This window comes from Entamoeba invadens, assembly GCF_000330505.1.
Source record: "Entamoeba invadens IP1 unplaced genomic scaffold scaff_1105074724629, whole genome shotgun sequence".
Lineage (NCBI taxonomy): Eukaryota > Evosea > Mastigamoebida > Endamoebidae > Entamoeba > Entamoeba invadens.
The window spans coordinates 935,701-955,125 of NW_004440426.1; the positions used below are offsets into that span (position 1 = coordinate 935,701).

General features: G+C 34.0%; 7 protein-coding genes across 7 annotated transcripts; 5 read left to right on the forward strand and 2 right to left on the reverse strand.

Annotated features, from left to right (window-relative positions):
* On the forward strand, positions 1-1,258 carry EIN_025090 (hypothetical protein; the record flags this gene model as incomplete). The annotated part of the gene is made up of 1 exon (XM_004257433.1): positions 1-1,258. A coding segment is annotated over one exon (1,258 nt), but the record flags the coding sequence as incomplete, so codon positions are not given.
* An 815-nt stretch (positions 1,259-2,073) lies between these two features.
* EIN_025100 (multidrug resistance-associated protein, putative) lies at positions 2,074-6,237 on the forward strand (the record flags this gene model as incomplete). The annotated part of the gene is made up of 3 exons (XM_004257434.1): positions 2,074-3,112; positions 3,220-4,951; positions 5,007-6,237. The coding sequence occupies 3 exons, from the start codon at positions 2,074-2,076 to the stop codon at positions 6,235-6,237; spliced, it is 4,002 nt and encodes a 1,333-aa protein (XP_004257482.1).
* A 304-nt stretch (positions 6,238-6,541) lies between these two features.
* Positions 6,542-11,763, reverse strand: EIN_025110 (protein serine/threonine kinase, putative; the record flags this gene model as incomplete). Its single annotated transcript, XM_004257435.1, has 2 exons — positions 6,542-10,681; positions 10,801-11,763. The coding sequence occupies 2 exons, from the start codon at positions 11,761-11,763 to the stop codon at positions 6,542-6,544; spliced, it is 5,103 nt and encodes a 1,700-aa protein (XP_004257483.1).
* Positions 11,764-14,429: 2,666 nt separating this feature from the next.
* Positions 14,430-15,490, reverse strand: EIN_025120 (hypothetical protein; the record flags this gene model as incomplete). Its single annotated transcript, XM_004257436.1, has 2 exons — positions 14,430-14,509; positions 14,551-15,490. The coding sequence occupies 2 exons, from the start codon at positions 15,488-15,490 to the stop codon at positions 14,430-14,432; spliced, it is 1,020 nt and encodes a 339-aa protein (XP_004257484.1).
* An 850-nt stretch (positions 15,491-16,340) lies between these two features.
* EIN_025130 (hypothetical protein) lies at positions 16,341-16,790 on the forward strand (the record flags this gene model as incomplete). Its single annotated transcript, XM_004257437.1, has 1 exon — positions 16,341-16,790. One exon carries the CDS (start codon positions 16,341-16,343, stop codon positions 16,788-16,790), a length of 450 nt encoding a protein of 149 aa, XP_004257485.1.
* Positions 16,791-17,147: 357 nt separating this feature from the next.
* EIN_025140 (hypothetical protein) lies at positions 17,148-17,747 on the forward strand (the record flags this gene model as incomplete). Its single annotated transcript, XM_004257438.1, has 1 exon — positions 17,148-17,747. The coding sequence occupies one exon, from the start codon at positions 17,148-17,150 to the stop codon at positions 17,745-17,747; it is 600 nt and encodes a 199-aa protein (XP_004257486.1).
* A 473-nt stretch (positions 17,748-18,220) lies between these two features.
* EIN_025150 (hypothetical protein) lies at positions 18,221-19,425 on the forward strand (the record flags this gene model as incomplete). The annotated part of the gene is made up of 2 exons (XM_004257439.1): positions 18,221-18,405; positions 18,482-19,425. Coding segments are annotated over 2 exons (1,129 nt in total), but the record flags the coding sequence as incomplete, so codon positions are not given.

Sequence of the window (19,425 nt, forward strand, 5' to 3'; positions counted from 1 at the left end):
TTTTCAAGGCAGAGTCGAAGAAACGACTTTCAGAAAACTTGGATCGAAGCCAAAGTACGACATTTACATTGACAAGAATCTGGTGACGTGGGTGGATGGCAAAAAATTCTTTCCCATTGGAGCTTATATGAACGACCTTAATCAATTTGACATAGATCATTTCAATGATTCACCATTCAATTTGATGAAGGTTGGTGGGCACTCCAACAAAAAGGCACTCGACGACTTGTACGAGAAAACACATGGAAAAATCAGAGCACTCAATCCAATGGCAAATATGTACTGTGGAACAAACCAGACGTTGAAAAACAATTACTTAGCAACCATGAAAGCATTGATTGAAGATACTCAGACGTCAAAAGGACTCTTTGGGCATTATATCACAGACGAACCGGGTGCGTCGTGTGCTCCAATGATGAAAGAGGTGACGCGTATGATCAGAGAAATAGATAGGCAACACGTCTCGTGGCCGACGATCAATTTGAGATTCAATTATGACATATTTAAAGAGGGATTTGATTGTGTTGGTATTGATGATTACCCCGTCCAAACATTTGACAGCTTGCAGTCCATTTGGGTGATGGTGACGCAAGGAAGAAAGAAGATGATGAATTCAAGAGCGATGTGGGCTGTTCCTCAAATATTTGATTGGACTGTTTATAACGACAGTTATAACTTGGACTGGTCAAAGGAATTTCCACCAACATATGACCAGTTGAGAAACATGGTGTATCAATTTATTGCTTCTGGTGCGATGGGTGTTGTGTACTACGACTACACTGAAATGAAAGTAATGGACTATAAACACCCATTTGAAAAAGAATGGACGAAAGTCAAGGATGTCACTTATGAACTCCGAGACAAATTCTCTGACATCATCCTATGTGTGGAAGACCCAATCAACACGGATTACAAAATCCCTGTCAACTTGGGACTGGACTTTACTAATTACGTCTCGACACGACAGTGGAGCTGCAATGGATCGGATTATATATTAGTTGTGAATGTGAGAAACGTGTTGTATAATTACACATTCTACAAACCAAACAAGTCGTACTGTTTGGAACAACTGATGGGAAATGGAACTGCTACAACAATAAATGGAACGTCTATTTCTTTGAAAATGGACAGAATGGACGTCTTCTGGTTCCGTGGTTACAAAAGCAAAAAGAGTGAATGCGATGAAATCATTAATCTGTCTAGTACAAATGGCATTTACGTTCTTATGGCTATGGCTCTTTTTATGATTTTATTGTAATTTCATTTTAAGCCATTGAATTATCTTCGATTCGGTTTTAAAACGATCAAAAAAAATAAGAGTTTAATTAGGCACTTTTAAAATAAAATTTCTTAAATATGAATTTAAAATACTGTGTTTTTTAATTTTTACTTAACTGTGTTCATAAATGTACTAATCTAAATAGTAATAAGATTGACTCTATTAATTATTTTGAAGAAACCTTGTATATATAGGTTCATTCAATAATTGTAATGACTCTATTTTATACATTAAATTATATTATATTCTTTAATATCATCGAAAAAGTGTCTAAATACATTTTGCACATTTTCAATAACAACTAACTTCCATTATTTTGAACTTAAAACTCTCCTTACGATTTTTGTATAAAGAATTAACAAAAATATATTTCATAACTTAAAGTTTTATAATTATTAATTATTACCAAGTATATATATAATATTTTATTATTAACAATAGTTTTAATTAACAATTTACTATTTAAAAAACAACAAACTAATATCCACTTTTTTGAACAAGTAAAAGATACAAAAAATTGATCTTTTTGAACAAAATAAAAAGGTCAAATGAATCGACTTCTTGTTTTAAAATGTTTGCGGGTTTTAAATCAATTGTTTTAGATGACCAATTCCCCGACTTTGAACATCAAGACACTGATGTATAATAACAAGATATAAATGGATATCGAACATCCAAAAATTGAACATTTTTTGAAGGATAAAATTTTTTTGGACACACATCGATTGTAAAGAAAGGGTTTTACTTTAAAAATTCCGTATATAAAGTCCATCTAAGGAAGTACAAAACATTAAATGGCTGCTAAAGACGTTGAAAGTGGCATTGAACTCTCCGATGAATCACCCGAAATATCTTCTTCCACTTCTGAAGAAGATGCATACTTTGAAACCACTGATGTAGTTGGTAATGATAAATCACCAAACTCCATCCGTAAGTTTTTACGAACAATTTTATTCCGAGCAGCCATTCCACAAATTATGAAGGGCAGAAAGGGAAATTTGACAATCAAAGACATGAATCCCGTTTCAAGAAGACTGAACGTTGAGAACGAAGTCAATTTTTATGTTGATGCTTGGAACAAGGAACTTAAAACAAAGAGACCATCAATATCATGGGTGATCTGTAAGAGAGAGTGGAAGTGGTTCCTGATTATGTATATATTGACAGTCATTTTTGACTTGTTTTGTATCTCATTCCCATTGATGTGCCAGTACTTTACCAAGTGGCTTAACACCGAAAATCCTTCAAAAGGAATTGGTGCACTTTTTGTCGTGTTGACGATTGCATTCCAATTGATTACTTGTACTTCATCAGAATTTGCTAAGAAATATTACTTCACCACAGCTTTGAGAATAAGAAATGGACTGACAGGTCTTATTTATGAAAAAGCTTTAAGGCTCAATGCGGCCGGAATTGAAGAGCCGGGAAGACTTGTGAACTTGATGTCAAACGACTCGTATCTTATCTTAAACAACATTGAAACTTTAATGATGGGAATTGCTTCTCCACCAATGTTCATTGTATTGTACTCATATTTGGGGACTTATGTCGGGAAATGGGTATATGTCTCGTTAGTTATTTTGGCTGTCTACCTTATTGTCAACTTTATCTACGGAAAGACAAATGACTTCTTTTACAACAAATTTGTTTCGAACAAAGATTTGAGGTTGTCATTCTTTAATGAAATTTTAAGGAACATAAAGTTCATTAAATACAACAGATGGGAGAACCCACTTGAAGAAAAGATCAAGAAATTCAGAGCTTGGGAATTGGTTCATTTGTATTTCACTGGGTTTTTCAGAGCTTTGTTTTACATGGTAACCATTGATGTCGGTTTGTTTTTCTGTTGCTTAGACCGGTTTTAAATATAATAAATATACCTCTCCATTATGTAAAATTAAACAAAAAATTATATTTTGTATTTGAAACATAACAATAAGGACCAATGATGGCTATTTTGATGTTTGTTGCTATGGTATACTCAAAAGTCGAGCTTACCATTCCACTTGTTGTTACAGTCCTTTCATTGTTCAATTCTATTAGAATTCCAGTGAGAACAATTGGTATGGGTATGATGAATATCTCATGTATTATTGTTTCGATGAAAAGATTGAAAAAATTCTTGATGACCCCCGAATTGGTACCAATCACATCAACTGTAAGTAACAGTGAATATGCAATTGAAATGAGCAGAGTGAATTATGCATATCCAAACAATGAAACTGCTTTTGCCTGTGACGATTTGAAGATTAAGAAAGGAGAGCTGGTCTGTGTACTTGGTAGTGTAGGCAGTGGTAAAAGTTCTTTCTTGATGTCCATTTTGAACGAATTGGAAAAGACACAAGGAGACACCGTGATTAATGGCAAAATTGCATACACAAGTCAAACACCTTGGATGATGAATGCGTCAGTTCGAGAAAACGTCTGCTTCTTAACTTCTTATGACAAGAAACAATACAAACAAGCTGTTTTCGACGCCTGTTTAGCATCAGATATTGATTCTTTGGTTGGCGGCGATGCTTATGTAATTGCAGAGAAAGGTGCCAATTTGTCGGGAGGACAGAGACAAAGAGTCAACATAGCAAGAACTTTGTACGACCCGAAAGACATTGTGTTAATGGACGACCCACTGAGTGCGGTCGACTTTAATGTGGGTACTTACATCTTTGAAAATGCCATTCAGAAACATTTGGCAGGAAAAACTCGGATAGTAGTAACAAATCAGACGTACTTCTTGGAGAAAGCAGACAGGATTTTGGTCATTGAGAACAACCAAATGGTTTTTAATGGTTCTTTAGAAGAACTTAAGAAGTCAAATATTCCGGCTTCAGAATATGTAAAGACTTTAAGCAAAAGAGCACAGAAAGAACAACAAAAAGAAGAAGAAATTATCACAGCGGATGCTTCGGGTACAAAAACACGAGAAGAAACAAAAGAAGTGGGTAGAGTACCACTCAGGGTGTTTTGGGAATACATAAAATCTGGCTCTCTCGTTATGTTTGTTATCATGTGGATCTGCCTTGCCGGGAGAATTTGTGCACTCTATTACTATAACACTTACTTCACTAAATGGGCACAAACAATTCGTCCAAAAATGGGCGCGCCACAGGGGGATCAAGCTACTTTCAACATATTTGCTTACTGTTTCATTGGTGATGTTGTTGGTATCCTTTTGAGCGAAGAAGCGATCATTCTCTTTACATTGTTTGTTTCACTTGGGTTACACAAGAGACTTATCCACAAACTGTTGAAGTGTAAATTGGGGTTCTTTGATGTGACGCCAATGGGTAGAATTGTTAATTACTTCTCAAAAGATTTCCAGAATATCGATTATGGTATGGGTCTGTGCTGTGAACCACTGATTGTGAATATCACCACTATTATCATTGTAACAATAACAGTCTGTAGGGCGTCTATTTACTTAATTATTTTGGCAATTGTTATAGCCATCATTTTTATTATCATTTATATGTTCTCCGTCAAGCCAATCATTGAATTGCAAAGACTTGAGGGTATTACAAGAGCTCCCATCTTTGTTCACTATGATCAAACTCTTTTGGGTTTGTCTACAATAAGAACATCAAACGGACAAGAGCAATTCAAAGAGAAGTTGATTGAAAAACTGAAGAACAATACAACGACTATGTACCTCACTAAAATGGCAAAACTTTGGTTTGTTCTTTGTTTGCTTTAAATTTGAAAGTTAAACAACAAAAATAACATATAGGATGGGTCAGCGTATGGACTGGTTGGGTGTTTTCATCACTTCAGTCACCGTTTTAGTTCTTGTAATCACCAAAATAACCAAATCAATGGACCCCTCTGTTGCTGGAACCGCTCTTTCAAATGTGTGCAACGTTCCATCCACTGTAAGTGTCTTCACTCAAGCCATCATAGAACTCGAGTCAACCATGCAATCAACTGAGAGAGTTTTGCAGCTTAAAAAGTTGAAAGAGGAAGAGGCAGAAAGTGTGAAAGACAAGTACCACAATCCACCATCATCATGGCCGTCAAATGGTTCTATTGAATTCAATAAATTCAAGTTTAGATACAGAAGAGGTCTCCCCGTCGTGTTGAAAGGAATCACAGCCAAAATATTGCCAAAAGAGAAGATTGGAGTTGTTGGAAGAACTGGAAGCGGGAAGTCCACATTAATGGCTGGACTTTTCAGAATAGAAGAAGCTTATTCTGGTAAGATTAAAGTCGACGGAATTGATATTTCAACAATTCCATTGGACATTTTGAGGAAGAGGATGTGCATTATGCCACAAGAAGCAACACTCTTTAGTGGAACTGTGAGAGACAACTTAGACCCATGGAACCAAATGGAAGATGAAAAGTTGAGGAATGTACTAAAAATGGTTGAATCAACAAATGACCTTGGAGACGAAGTGACTGAAGGTGGAGACAACTTTTCTTTGGGACAGAAACAACTTATTTGTCTGGCGCGAGCACTTTTGAAAGGTTCAAAAATTTTGATCATGGATGAAGCTACTGCAAATATCGACATTCAAACAGACAAAAACATCCAGGAAATGGTCAGAAGAAACTTTGAGGATATCACAGTGATTACTGTTGCACACAGATTACAAACTATCATGGACGCAAATAAGGTGATGGTTTTCGATAAAGGAAAATTAAAGGAAATGGACGCCCCAATCAACTTGATTGAAGACGAAAAGTCGATATTTAGCGGACTTGTGCAACAATCTGGGTGCGCAGACGAACTCAAAAGAATTGCGAAGGGATCATTCAAAGAAAACATGGACAATTCTTCAAATGAAGAAAAGAGTGGTTCGTTAAGCCCACAAATCGAGGTCAATTTATTGGCTACCGACTCTACTAGAGCATCACCAATCCAATTCCAGGAAACGGTTGGTAGAAATCAATCGGAACAAGAATTACTGAATAATCCTAATCTTGCAAAATCGGCAGATTCACCACCGTCGACTGATTAATGATATTTTTTAGTTAATTTTTATTATGCTTTGGTCTATATCAATTTTGGTATATAAATGGATATTTTTACTTTCAGTATTATAAATAAAATGACATTGTTATGATGGGAAGAAGTTTATAATTTATAAATAAGTTTTTGAGTCTAAAAACAAATCAGGGAAATAATATGCCTTTTGTTGTAATTAGAACATAACTGTTTTATAAACACTTCTTTTTCATGTTTTTTAAATATTTTTAATTATTTCAATACAAAAATAACAATGAAAAGTTGAAACAATATTTAAAAAATGACTACTAATATGTTCAAAGTGCATCAATGTTTATTTCCTTTTCTGTGCCTCTTTGAGTTTCATTTACAATAATTTCGAGTCTCTCAACAACGTTGTCTATTTTGATTCTTTCTGCTGGGTCTTGTTTCCACATACATTGTACAAGATCTGCGATGTCTTTATCAACTGTGGAAAGGTCTGGTCTTTTACCTTCACAGACGTGATTTGCAATTTGAAATGCGAATTTAATGTTTGTATAAGCCTTACCCCAAATAGATGTTTCGTATATAGTAACTGCAAACGCGTAAATATCTGCGGGCAATTGATATTTTTCGCTGTTTAATATCTCTGGTGACATGTATATTGGTGTACCAATTCCACATGTGAACGTCATGTCAAATGCAGCTGCTCTATTTACATTTCTAGAGCTTCCAAAGTCGCTCAGTTTGGCGTTTACCTCGTCGTCGAAGGAGAGTGCAGTGATAAGGATGTTACCCGGCTTGATGTCTCTATGCAAAATACCGTTTTGATGGAGGTAAGCTATTCCCTTTGACGAGTCAAGACAGAACTTCATTCGCAACTTCTTTGGGATCTTTTTGCTCTTGACCTTTTCAATCAGGCGACTCAAACTCCCGTGTGGAGCCATTTCCATAACAATCATTCTACTATTGCCAACGTGGACAGCACCAAAAAATTTTATGATGTAATTGCTCTTCATCTTTTCAAGCATCTCAACTTCATTTTCAAACTCAGCAAAAGCAGAGTCGCCCTGCAAGATGTTCAGTTTTTTGACTGCAACCTTATTGCCCTTGAACTTGCCTTTGTAGACAACACCAAACGAACCTTTTCCAATCTGTTTCATGTTCTTTATTGAGTTCTCGTCAATCCAAGTCGACAGTACAGTCTCTGCAGAATATGGGATTATTTCAGTCATTTCATCACCGCTTTTGAGATAACAGTAAACAACAGCCAAGTTTCCTGTATACTCCCCTGAACAGTAAGGAGTAATTGCAATTGAAAAGGTGCAGCACTCACCCTTCCGTAATAAAACAACATCAGGCTTAATCTCAATTTTTAACGACTCACTTTGAGATGTTGTGATTTGGAGTTTTGTTGTGTCGTTTGTCGCATTGCCTAGCACTATATTCATCACTGTTTCTTTGTTTACTTCGACTTGATCAACATATGAAATTTGTTTTTGGGAGATAGAAAGACCCTCTCCAAACGGGGTAAGCAAAACACTGTTTTCGGACATTGAAATGACACCCTTTTCCTTGCGCTCCTTTGCACGGAGTCGGCTCTTGATTATCTTTCTGCCAATAACTACCATAAGAAATGCTGCAATAATTATTACAACAATCACACAACAAACAACTATTGTGATAGTTCGCTTGTAAAGCTCCGGTTTGCACGCTGTTTTATCATGTGAGAGTGCGTGCCACATATTACATTTTGTGCAGTATGAATTAATAACAGACTTACAATTATCAATTGCAAGCCGTTCAACACATTGATTATTTTTTAATTCCCAATTGTTTAAACATTCTTCACATGTCGTCTTTGAATTGCACATTTTACAATTCTGCGAGCATGTTTCACACCGCCAAGACGACAAGAAATAGTTGTTCTCACATAAATAACATCCATTTTCATTGGTCTGCTTGCAACCAACCAATTCAGACACACTCTCGCAGTGACTCGACTCGTTTTTAAAGTACGAAGTCTCACACAAATCACATGATTCACTGTTTGTACACACTTTGCAATTGGGAGAACATTTAGAGCAAGTTGAATCATCTACATAGTAACCATCCACACATGAGATACAACTGCCACTTGGGTTAAACTGTTTACAGATACCCTCCAACTCAAAGATTGTCAAACACTTCCCGTTCTGCAGCACAGTCCCTGCAATACAATCCTGGCACTTCTCGGCATTGCCAGTGCACTGCTTACACTTCACATTACATCGTACACACTTGGTGTTTTCGGTATAAAACCCATCTTTGCATTGAAGACAGCCAACTTCACTGTACTCAAGACAACTATCTTCATCAATATTTGGTATTACATCAACACAATTCCCATTAAATAATTTCTTTGGTTTCAAACACTCCAAACAAATACTATTTTGATAGAACAAGCAATTATCAATTGGCATAAAACATTTCCCTTCTGATGACATAACATACCCATTTTCACAACTCATACACACATTCTTATTCAACACCGCACAATGTGTCGCTTCACAATTTCCCGTGATATTTACTATATAATTTAGCTTACATTTTATACACTTCTTTTTATCACACATTTCACAATTTGTGTATTTCTCTGAACATATTTTACAAGACTTGTTCTCATCAAAATAACCATCTGAACAAGCAATGACTCCATTTGTTGTTGCTAAATACCCTTTCCCCGTCGATGCGTCTTCACATTTTCCATCAATGAGTGTTTTTCCATCTGCGCAGATTTCACAACTCTCTTTGTTGCAAGTCAAACATGTCGCATCGCATTGGACTTGCTCACCGTTTTTGTAATCAAAGTATCCAGTCGTTTTAAGACAGATTCCCCCAAGAATGCCACGACACTTGCTCTGCTCCCCAAAAAGACAAACACCCATTTTCAGCATGAAATAATTCTTTGCACAGTTAATTGCATATGTAGCATTCACACAATCCTCTGTATTGTCACCACATTTCGAATACTCACTGTTGCCTTTGTAGAATTTATGGGAGATGTGCTTCCCACCTGATGAATGTTTTGAATGCATTGTATTATCAACAAAATACACATATTCAGAATATTTAAACAATTCGTTTTGCTTTTTATTAAGCAATTGTTTTCCATTTGTTCTTGCTTTGGTTTGTTCTTTTAAATTGTTATCACCAGAAACTTCGGTTTTGTACAACTTCTTTTCTTTTGATGTGTTTATTTTTGTCGTGTCTTGTTTTTCGTTTATTTCTTTCTCAATAATGTTCTGAATTTTTATTTTCTTAACATTCTTATAATTTTGAAGCAAATTATGTCCAGTGTTTTGTTTATATTTACTTAATTCGGCAAGTTTTATTCGCTGTCTTTTTTCAACTTGAACATAATTTGGTCTTTTTGATATTCCCCAACCGATGTAACTCCTTTGTGTTTCTTTTCCATTTAAATTTGAGGTTTTTATTGTGTTTTGAATTGAGTTTTTGTTTATTTTTGGTGCGAAAGCATTTTCTCCTTTAGGCAAATACGTGTAATTAAAATAAGTCCGACTCATCACGAGAACTCCAACGTCTGTAATTTCTGGAGACATTAAAGTGTAATCCTCAGACACTAAGGAATATATTACAAGTGGCATGTTTGAAAGCCCAAGAACCCGAAACTGAGCCTTACCCAATCCTACATCAAGTGTATCGATCCCACTGTCAACGTCGATCATTGGATAGTCCTTGCACGTCAGGAAGTATCTCGTCCAATTCCCAAAGTAAACAAATTTCTCTGTTAGTTCGGAACACTTGGGTATTTGTGCTGTATATATACCTTCTTCTCCTGTCAGTCTAAAATTGCCATACAAAAAAATTTCGTTTCCATTTTTACTTGTGTCTGCAATGACATCTACGGGATTGTCCCCAACAATATCAATAAACATTGGCCAGTTTGGAATACCTTCAATTCGCATTTGATTGTTCTTGGGAATAATTAAAAGATGTCCGTCTTCATATGACGGGTATGGACAGTTTGGCGCAGTAAATGGGTAGTCTGTCATCCCACGGTCATACCATGGGACGAAGTTGGTTCCATTCATAAAGCAAAACGCTGTGTAATTAAAAGGTTCTGATGTGTTAGGGCATATCCTTTGAATTGTTCCATTCGCAACAAGTTTTGATGTTTCTGTCTCGTCCAATTCATATGAATAAATATATCCAAACAAGTCAAAACATCCATCTGCCTGAAAGGAGTCGTCATACACTTGTGTATTCCCTTCTAATACATTAAAAATAGGAGGTTCGAGTATAGAAGGATGTGACACTGTAATTAATGCATCTAAAACTACAACAGCAAAACACTCTCTATACAACTCAATACTATCAATTTCACTGTTACAATTGTCCTCATTTATAAAATCACCAAAGAGGTATATGTATGCACCAGACTCTACAATTGACTCAAGAACATAATCATTGGACTCCTTGTCATTTTCCAAATTGTTGTTTTCTTTTGGTTCACCAATAAAGTATAATCCTTGGTTGATTTCTATTGACATCGCTTTGTTGAAAGCCGACGAAGTGCCATTGAAAATTCAACACAAGAATGCACTTTCACGTGAGAATTTGGCCAAAATGTCACATCGGATAGATCATGAAACGAGAGCACACAATAGTCAAATGTCACCGTTTCTTTAATGTTGTTGAAAACAACTTCAGAATCAGAGTAAAAGTCGACGTTTGCTGTGTCTGTTGTGACAAAAAGTGTTGTTAATGTGGAAACAGAGAAATTCGAAAAGACGAGTTGGGCTGTTTCTGCTAGTAACAATTTTCCTGATGAAAATTGTGTCTTGCCTGTGAAAACGACAATTGCGTTGTTTGTCACCAAAATAGTATTAGCCACGCGAATGAGTGACAGCCCAGAACACTCAAGTGTTGAAGAATTGTAAAACAAAACGTCGAATGATTCATCTCTACTTTTTGACACTTTTGATGTAAAGCTTCCCATTAATATAAGTTTTGACTCTCCAAAAAGTGTGATTGGTTGTGTTGCATCAATTTTAGAGTTGATGCCAACGCCAAGAACCGCAGTGTCTTTAAGAAGCAAATTACCATCAAATAATATCGTCTTTTCATTCAAATCTTGTTGTTCAACTTCTTCTTGATCACTCTTTTGATTTTTTGTACCAAACGTTGCGTTTCCTCTAATTTCAAAATTTGAAAATATAAAGTGTGCTGTGTTCCCATCAATAACACCCTTAGTTTGTTCTCCAAAAGAAATTGTGTTTGACTCTATTGTAACTTCATCATAAATAAAAATTTCGGAATTTCCATGTAACATAATACCAATCGCTTTTAAATTTACTGCAAAGTCAATTGTCAATTTTGAGTCAACAACATTTATACTCCCAAGAATAACCTCACCATTTAATCTAAATTCAGAACCAGATTCGCCAATAACACTCAGCTCATTGGAATTTGTCTTCGTCTGAAATATTGCAGTCGATTTGTCTGACAATTTTAAGGTGTGCACTCTTGTTGAAACCCATGACACAGTATCCATATAAATACTACTCAATGAGATAACTTCAATTGTGTCCACATCTATTGTACTTTTGGTTATAATAATTGTATTATTTAGACTTGTCTTGAGTTGTTTTGTTATAAGTGTTGCATTTTTTTTTAAAATGAGAGTTGAGTCTTTCTCCATTATGATTAAATACGAATTAATATTACATGAAGTGCACACAAGAAATCCACTGCTTTTGATCAGAATGTTACCATTAACATAAAGTCTTCCATTTTTCCCAACTTCTACAACTTTGTCAATTTCTACATTACCAATAACTGTAATAATTCCAGAGTCAAACGAAACACCTCTAAACATAAAATTTGAGTCAATAAAAACAGTTGAACTGTCCGCTAGAGTAAGTACATTCCCATCAAACATTGTAAGACCATGAATTGTCGAGTTTGAATTGGTCAGAAATGAAAACGAAGTCTGTGTGATAACACCACTTTCAAATGTTATATCATAATTTCCATCAAACTCGAAGTTATTAATTGAACTCATATCTGCAAGACAACTCGATGTCATGTTAAAGAAATAAGAGATATAAAGCACTTCACATATCTTGGAGTCTCCTTTTCCATCTGTTTATAAGTTGAACATATCACAACAAAATAATTAATGAAATTGTGTTAAAATAAAAGAATAATAATTGGGTAGATTGTGGAAAACAAACAGAGCAATTTAAGACCTGTCTCACATTGGCTGGAGGTTGGTGAGCAGACAATTGTCTGAGAGACGGCTACAACAAAGAGTACAACTATAATCATCGAAATGTTACAAAGTGAGTTCTTGCTTCTCTATTTATTTCTCACAAAAAATGAACAGAAGACGTTTTTTTTCTTCGGACTTCGTCGAGCACACTATTGGACACTTTTTAATAATTAAATCAAACACTCTTCAACATTTTGCCTAAACTTATCTTAATCCCAGCAATAGTACCACTATAAGAACAATGAGATGTTTTTTATTACAAAACACAGTTATTTTAACACTAAAATGTTATTTTGGTGTACTTAAAAATGGAAATTTGAACCAACCAAATTTTTTAAAAGTTATCCCAAGTCTTAGATTCAATTAAAAACTCATTTGATAATTAAAAATGTTTTTAAAAGTGTGCTTTATTTTAAGATAAAAGAACAATCGACAGTTCACAATTGCAAATTAAATAATAATTAAAAATTATATTTGATAATATATAGAAAGGATTATTCTTTGAGTTTTTGATGAATTTTTTTGGTAATATCTTGGTACAATTTGATGATAATTTCCTTTTTGATTATTCATGTTTAATAAGCCCGGTGTTTTCAATAAACAATAATAATACATTGAAAACATCAAAAAGAAATGGGAAAACCCCTAAATAATAGCATAAGAAGAAAAAAATAATATTAGTGCAAAAAATATCGGTTTTAACTGTTATTTATTTTTAGAATCAATCAAATTTTTATTTAACAAACAAAACATCAATTATTTTCAATATGGATTTATTTGACCAATTAACTGGGGTTATTGTTTAGTTTAAAACAGTATTATTATTTTTGAGTTTTCTCAAACCAAGAAAATGTGTTTGATTACATTGGTATTTTTGTAAATAGGTAAATTGTTGAAAAATCGATTAACTTGCTAAATAACAATAAATGATAGTGCCTTGTTTCGATAAGAAGTGTGAAAAGTGATGTGATAAAAAGATGTGCTTGTTTTGTACCTTTTGAAAAATTCAAATAACAATGAATGCCAAGAATACAATCACTATTTTTGAATATTTTAATTAATATAAAGTGAGTATTTTCAAATAATATCAAATGGTTTTTGTTTTGTGAAAATCGCAGTTTAACTTAAACTAAAAACAACTCCTAAAATACACACAAATTATATAATCATCTCAATCACTTCTTTTTGAATTGATAACTCTTCCCACTACATCAAGCAGTGTTTGTGTATTAAACTCAGTTTTAAATGAACATTCAACGTACCCAGCAGCTTGTATACTCCGTGCAAATTTTAGTCCATCTTCCATCTCGACTTTCCGTTCATCGTCTTCGACGTTGTTTGTGTTTCGGGTTTCGCAATCTGTTCCCACTAAGATAACACCCCCTGTCATTTCATTTTTGTTGACTTCACACAAAAACCTGAACTGCAGTGCGTCAAAAGAAAGATATGAAGCAACAGAATAATCCAAAACAAAGACGTCAACGCTTTTCCAGCACGACTTAAAATTGTTATTATATTTTTTTGAACTATAATTCATCAGTACCACCCCTCTTTCCATCAAAAAAGAGCTGTCACTTATTAAAGTCTCTTCATTAATATTTTCAACACATTGTGTGCATTTCTTAAAAAGATTTGTTTTTAAATAATTTCCAAGTAGTTTATTTTCTTGTCCAATTAACATTATATTAATCTTTGATACTTTCATCTAAAATGACTTTTTAAGTTTATATTTTAAATTGTATATGAAAATTGGTTTCTTGTTTCGATTTTCAATATTTTAATTGTTCAAAAATTGTACCAAACAAAATATTAAAAACTTCGTTTCAGTGTTTATACCCATATTGATTATTCTTCTTTCAAACTTCTCATAAATTTAATGCATATTCATTTATTATTTAAAATTTAACACATCGCAATGTTTCAACTTAACCCAAATAATTAATTAATTAATAATTCGAGAATAATTTGGTGAACAAGTAAAGTACGATGCACATAATAATGAATATGACAATAACTGGAAAGAGTTCTGTGTATGAGTTGTATCCAAATATCAATAAAAAAACAAACCGTACTTTGGGACAGGTGAGCTGACAAAGTTATAGTCATTCGATACGCTGAATACTTTTTCCTTTTCACACATGGTGTCAGTCACAATGAAGTTATGGTGACGTTTCTCACAAATTGTTTTCGCTTCTTTTAAGTCGACAAGCACAACTGTTCCATCATTCGTTCCAACCGACGCGACATTATCTATTTCATTCACAGAAAACCCAGACGATATTTGGAATTTGGAGAGATACACCAATTTCTTCATTTTATACTCTTCCTTATCCAAAGCGACAAAGTATGAAGGTGTTTTGGGTTGCATCATTCCAACAAAAATAGTTTCGTTGTTGCAGGCAACACCCCAAAATATTTTGTTATCCCACTTCTTGTTCAAATCTTCAGGAAACACTTTCTTGACAAGGTCCCCACTCTTGAGATCAAATATTGCCAGAAATCTGTCGTGAGTTGTACACATTAAAGCAGTCGTATTGACACAGAGAGCATTGACGACATTTTTAATCTCATGGGCAAACGTTTGGACTTTTGTGAGGGTCTTTGCCTCAACACTCCATTTCTGGATTTCTCCACTACTCCAACCAACATAGAGAAACTTTCTTTTCTCGTCGTAGTAGAAACATTTCGCCTCGATCATATTCTCTTCAGCATCTTCAACATCAAGTGCTTTGTAGCGCTGACAACTCTCAAATTGAACATCTGATATATTCAAAAACTCATTTGTGCTATACACAAAATATTCCTTTTCTCCTTGTTTGAGGGATATCAGACAGGAAACGGCGTCGCCACCAGTCTCGTGAAAATCGCCTTTTTGTGGTTTGCTTGAAACTTTCACAATCCCATTTTTAACACCACTGTGACAACTTCCTCCACCTCCTCCAACATAAAAAGTCTCGCCACAACGACACATGCTATAGACAGGAATCGTGCAGTTGATCTTTTCCATTAATTAATTTATTAAGTTGGTTGTATTCTTCATTTTTTTGATTTATTTTAATTTACTAAATTAAGAGTTTTATTCGTATTTAAATGGTAAAACAACTATTCCAAATATTATGAAAAACACAGAAAGAAAGTATTATAATTTTACCATACAACAAATTTATATCATTTTGTTTTTATTACTATAAAATATAAAAACCAAACTATTACTTCTAAAATCACATTAGTTAAATTAATTATTAATATTATATTAATAATAATATTAATTATATTACTATCATCAAATAGTTTTATATATCATTGAAATTACCAAATTACAATAACAAAAAAAGTTGAATAACAAATTACAATTGACAACTCTTTTATAACTTTTCAAAAAAAAGAGAATTTAAATATTTAAGTTAATAAATTTAAAAATATACTATTTAATGCTAGTATTTAATTGTAAAAAACATACAAATATAATAGATTGAAATTCCACGTAATTCAATAAAATCAACTAAAAACTGGAAAAGTAATTGAAATGTTTTGAATTAAAAGAGAATTGTTTATTTTACTATTTATATAAAATAAAAAAATCGTTAATAATTAGACAAAAATCTTAGACAAAAAAATAGTGTGCCAATGTATTTTACCAATATTTGTTTAAGATCTTTATTTTGTGAATAGTTTTCGTATTCCCCAAAAGTTTTCCGCACTTTTTTCTTATTATTTTATACGAAAAAATATCATATTGAAGTCTTCGAGAAACACAAAAAGAAGGTGAATGAAGGTATAAAAGTGTTAATTACAACTCGATATTACTTACCTCCACAATCATGCAAACAGAGTTCCCTCTCAAAAACACCGAAACAATGAAATTCTTAGACGGGATACACAAGTATACTGGGTTCACTTATTACACCACCATTTTGGATTCTGCAAGTAACAATTTGAATAAGTGCACACTTAATCATACTCTCCAAAATCACAAAAACGTTTTGACGATTTTCGAGACAAAGAATGGTAACTTCTTTGGCGCATTTCATTCTACTATTCAAAAACTCAATGACTATGAACTTCAAGTCGACGAAAAGTCTTTTGTGTTTTCATTTGTCAACGGAAACTTCTATTGCAGTCGAAACTATGACAATGGTTCATATTTTAACTCGCCAAAGAATTTGTATCAAGTCGCTCAAGCTTTCAAAGTCGAAGATAATTTAAACACAACGTATTCCGCTTACTCAAACCGGTTTTATAACAACACAATTTGTTTCCCAGAAGAAAACCCAATCAAGTTCGTAGCAGTGTGTCTTTCTAAGTGACTTATCTTCATCATTTTCCGTCGTGCTATGACGGTTGTTTTTCAGAATAAGAAAAAACATTTTGTTTTTTTAATAACATTTTTCATGATTTTTCACTTTGAAACAAATTGTATATTAATAGTTTAATTTACTATAATAATGGTTGTTCTAAAAAAGAGATTATTCCACGCAGCTTTACGTCATCGCACTTCTTATATAGAACTAATAGTAAAATGATATATAAACTAATTAGAAAAAGAAAGAATGAGGGTGTCAGAGAACCAAAAATACAAAAGAGACAACTATATAATATAGTAAAACAATTATATAAAAATAGAATCTTGAAATGAGATGACGGAAACTATAAAAAATTAGAAAATGGACAATGGTTCGAAAATAGCGACTTCGACCACCCAAGTTTCAATACCAAAACCTGATCCGACTGAACGTGCACAACCGGGTAACCCTACTGATATGTCTCCATATCAATCATTCACGCCATATGTCCCTCAAAATGTGATGTTTAAAACAGAACCTCCACAGTTTCCACAGAGCTATGTCGACGATATTTATACTCCAATTCATAGGAGGAAGAAGAAGTTTCAGAATATCGACTACTCGAAGTTACTCTCGGAAGACGACTTACAAAGCATGACTCTTGAGGAGTTCGATGACTACACAAACGAACTCAAGGACCGAAGAACTCTCACAAAAAACGAACGAGCCACTCTTAACAAAATTAAGAGAAAGCTCAAGAACAAGGAAAGCGCAAGAAAAAGTCGACAGAAGAGCAAAGAAGCTTTCTCACAACTTCAAGAACAACTTGAAGAACTTCAGAAACAATACGACGACGTCCTTCGAATCAATTGTAAATTAGTTAGAGTCGCAGACGAATGCCCCGAGTGCAGCAAGAAAATTAGACAGGTCCAAAGCGCTATACAAAACTTTTCGCAGATAACTGCAATACCACCATCATAACACAAAAATGAAAGGAAAGTTGATATGTTGTCTTGAATTATGTTATTAAATTATTTATTTTATGTTATTCACTTTATATTAATATTAATATTATATATTATAGTAACAGTACTTTACTATATAACTATAGAATAATTATAATAATAAATAATATAACTACCATTATTAGTATTATATATTAATAAATAAACTATATATTATAATAAAGTAATCAAATAGATATAAATAAAAACCTCAATATAACCTTAAAAGTTCATTCAATGATTTAAATATAATAATAACAAAAATTATAATTAGAAGTGTTTGTTATATACATTATTATATACTCTGATATTATTCATATTAATAAAATAATAGTTTTATAATACTTAAAAAGTTAATCATCTTAATTATTTTATTATATATTATTTATATTATATCAATTATAGTATTTAATAATAAAAAAAGGTACAAACTAAAAAAAAGGAAGAACAATGAGCAAGTGCGAAGAAGAACTTCAGGTGATGCTTTTGCAATATGTCAGAGAGAAATACGGGCAGAAAGCGTTCACACAAATATCTGCAGAACTCAAAATATTCTTAGACACGACTCACGTCTTCAATTTAGTCGATACCGATAAGTTGGAGGAGTTGGACGAGTACTTGTCGTCATTTGTCGAGTTTGTCTTTTTAAGGGTTTTGTTCATCACTTTTTATAAAACCCGATAATTTCTTCATACCAAGACTTATTTTTAGTTTAAAGAACAACAACGACACCACTTTGTTATACCTCATCCGTCGGTACCTCATTTTAAGGTACGCGCAAATGCACGACTACGTTGAAGGGAAGAAGTACTACACAAAATTGTCGCAACTTCCCCAATTCGAGAAGGAAGTAACTGACAAGACGATCCTCTCGTCCATCTTTTTCGACCCAACCCTTTGTGAGACTGAAATAAAGAAGATGGGCAATTTGGAAGAGTACAGGAAAACAAAGCTGAGACTCCAAATCAGTGACCTCATCAATACAAGCGAAAATTTGAAGAAATATCTTTCAATTGCAAATGTCGACGGGAAGTTAATCAAACGACTTGTCTCCGACGGGGTGAGGTATAGGCACGTGAAAGTATGCCACGGAAGTCCCAGCGACGACATTTCATTGCTCTCTCTTATCTCTGGTGAGCATATCCACAAAAATGAGAATAAGCCCGTCTACACAAGTTCGTGGAAATGCAGTCCAATCGATGTCTTAGGAAAGTCGACGACATTTGAACTCTCAGATTCTATCCTTTTTATCGGAATGAAAAATATGAGAATGGTCATCGTTCATCTCTCACGTGGAGAGGTGATTTGTGATTTGAAAGTTGCGGCGCCCATTTTGAAGTTTGCGGTGTCTGTGCCGTTCTTTGCGACGCTCAGCGAGACTTCTTTGTCGGTTATGAGTCTTTGTTGCTCGGGGATATCCGAGTTGTGTCGCCTCACCTGTCACGGCGTGACGGGTGTTGAGTTCATCAAAGGCACATCGCACATAGCGTACGTTGAAAACACCATTTTGAGGATTTATGACTTCATTTTGAAGAAGGAAATCTTCACGCATCAGAACGTTATTGGGGTGATACCACAAACAAAGAACGGCACGATTGTGGCAGTTCTGAAGAGCGATATGGTTCTTATCGGGTCTCAATTTAGTCAGCCGTATA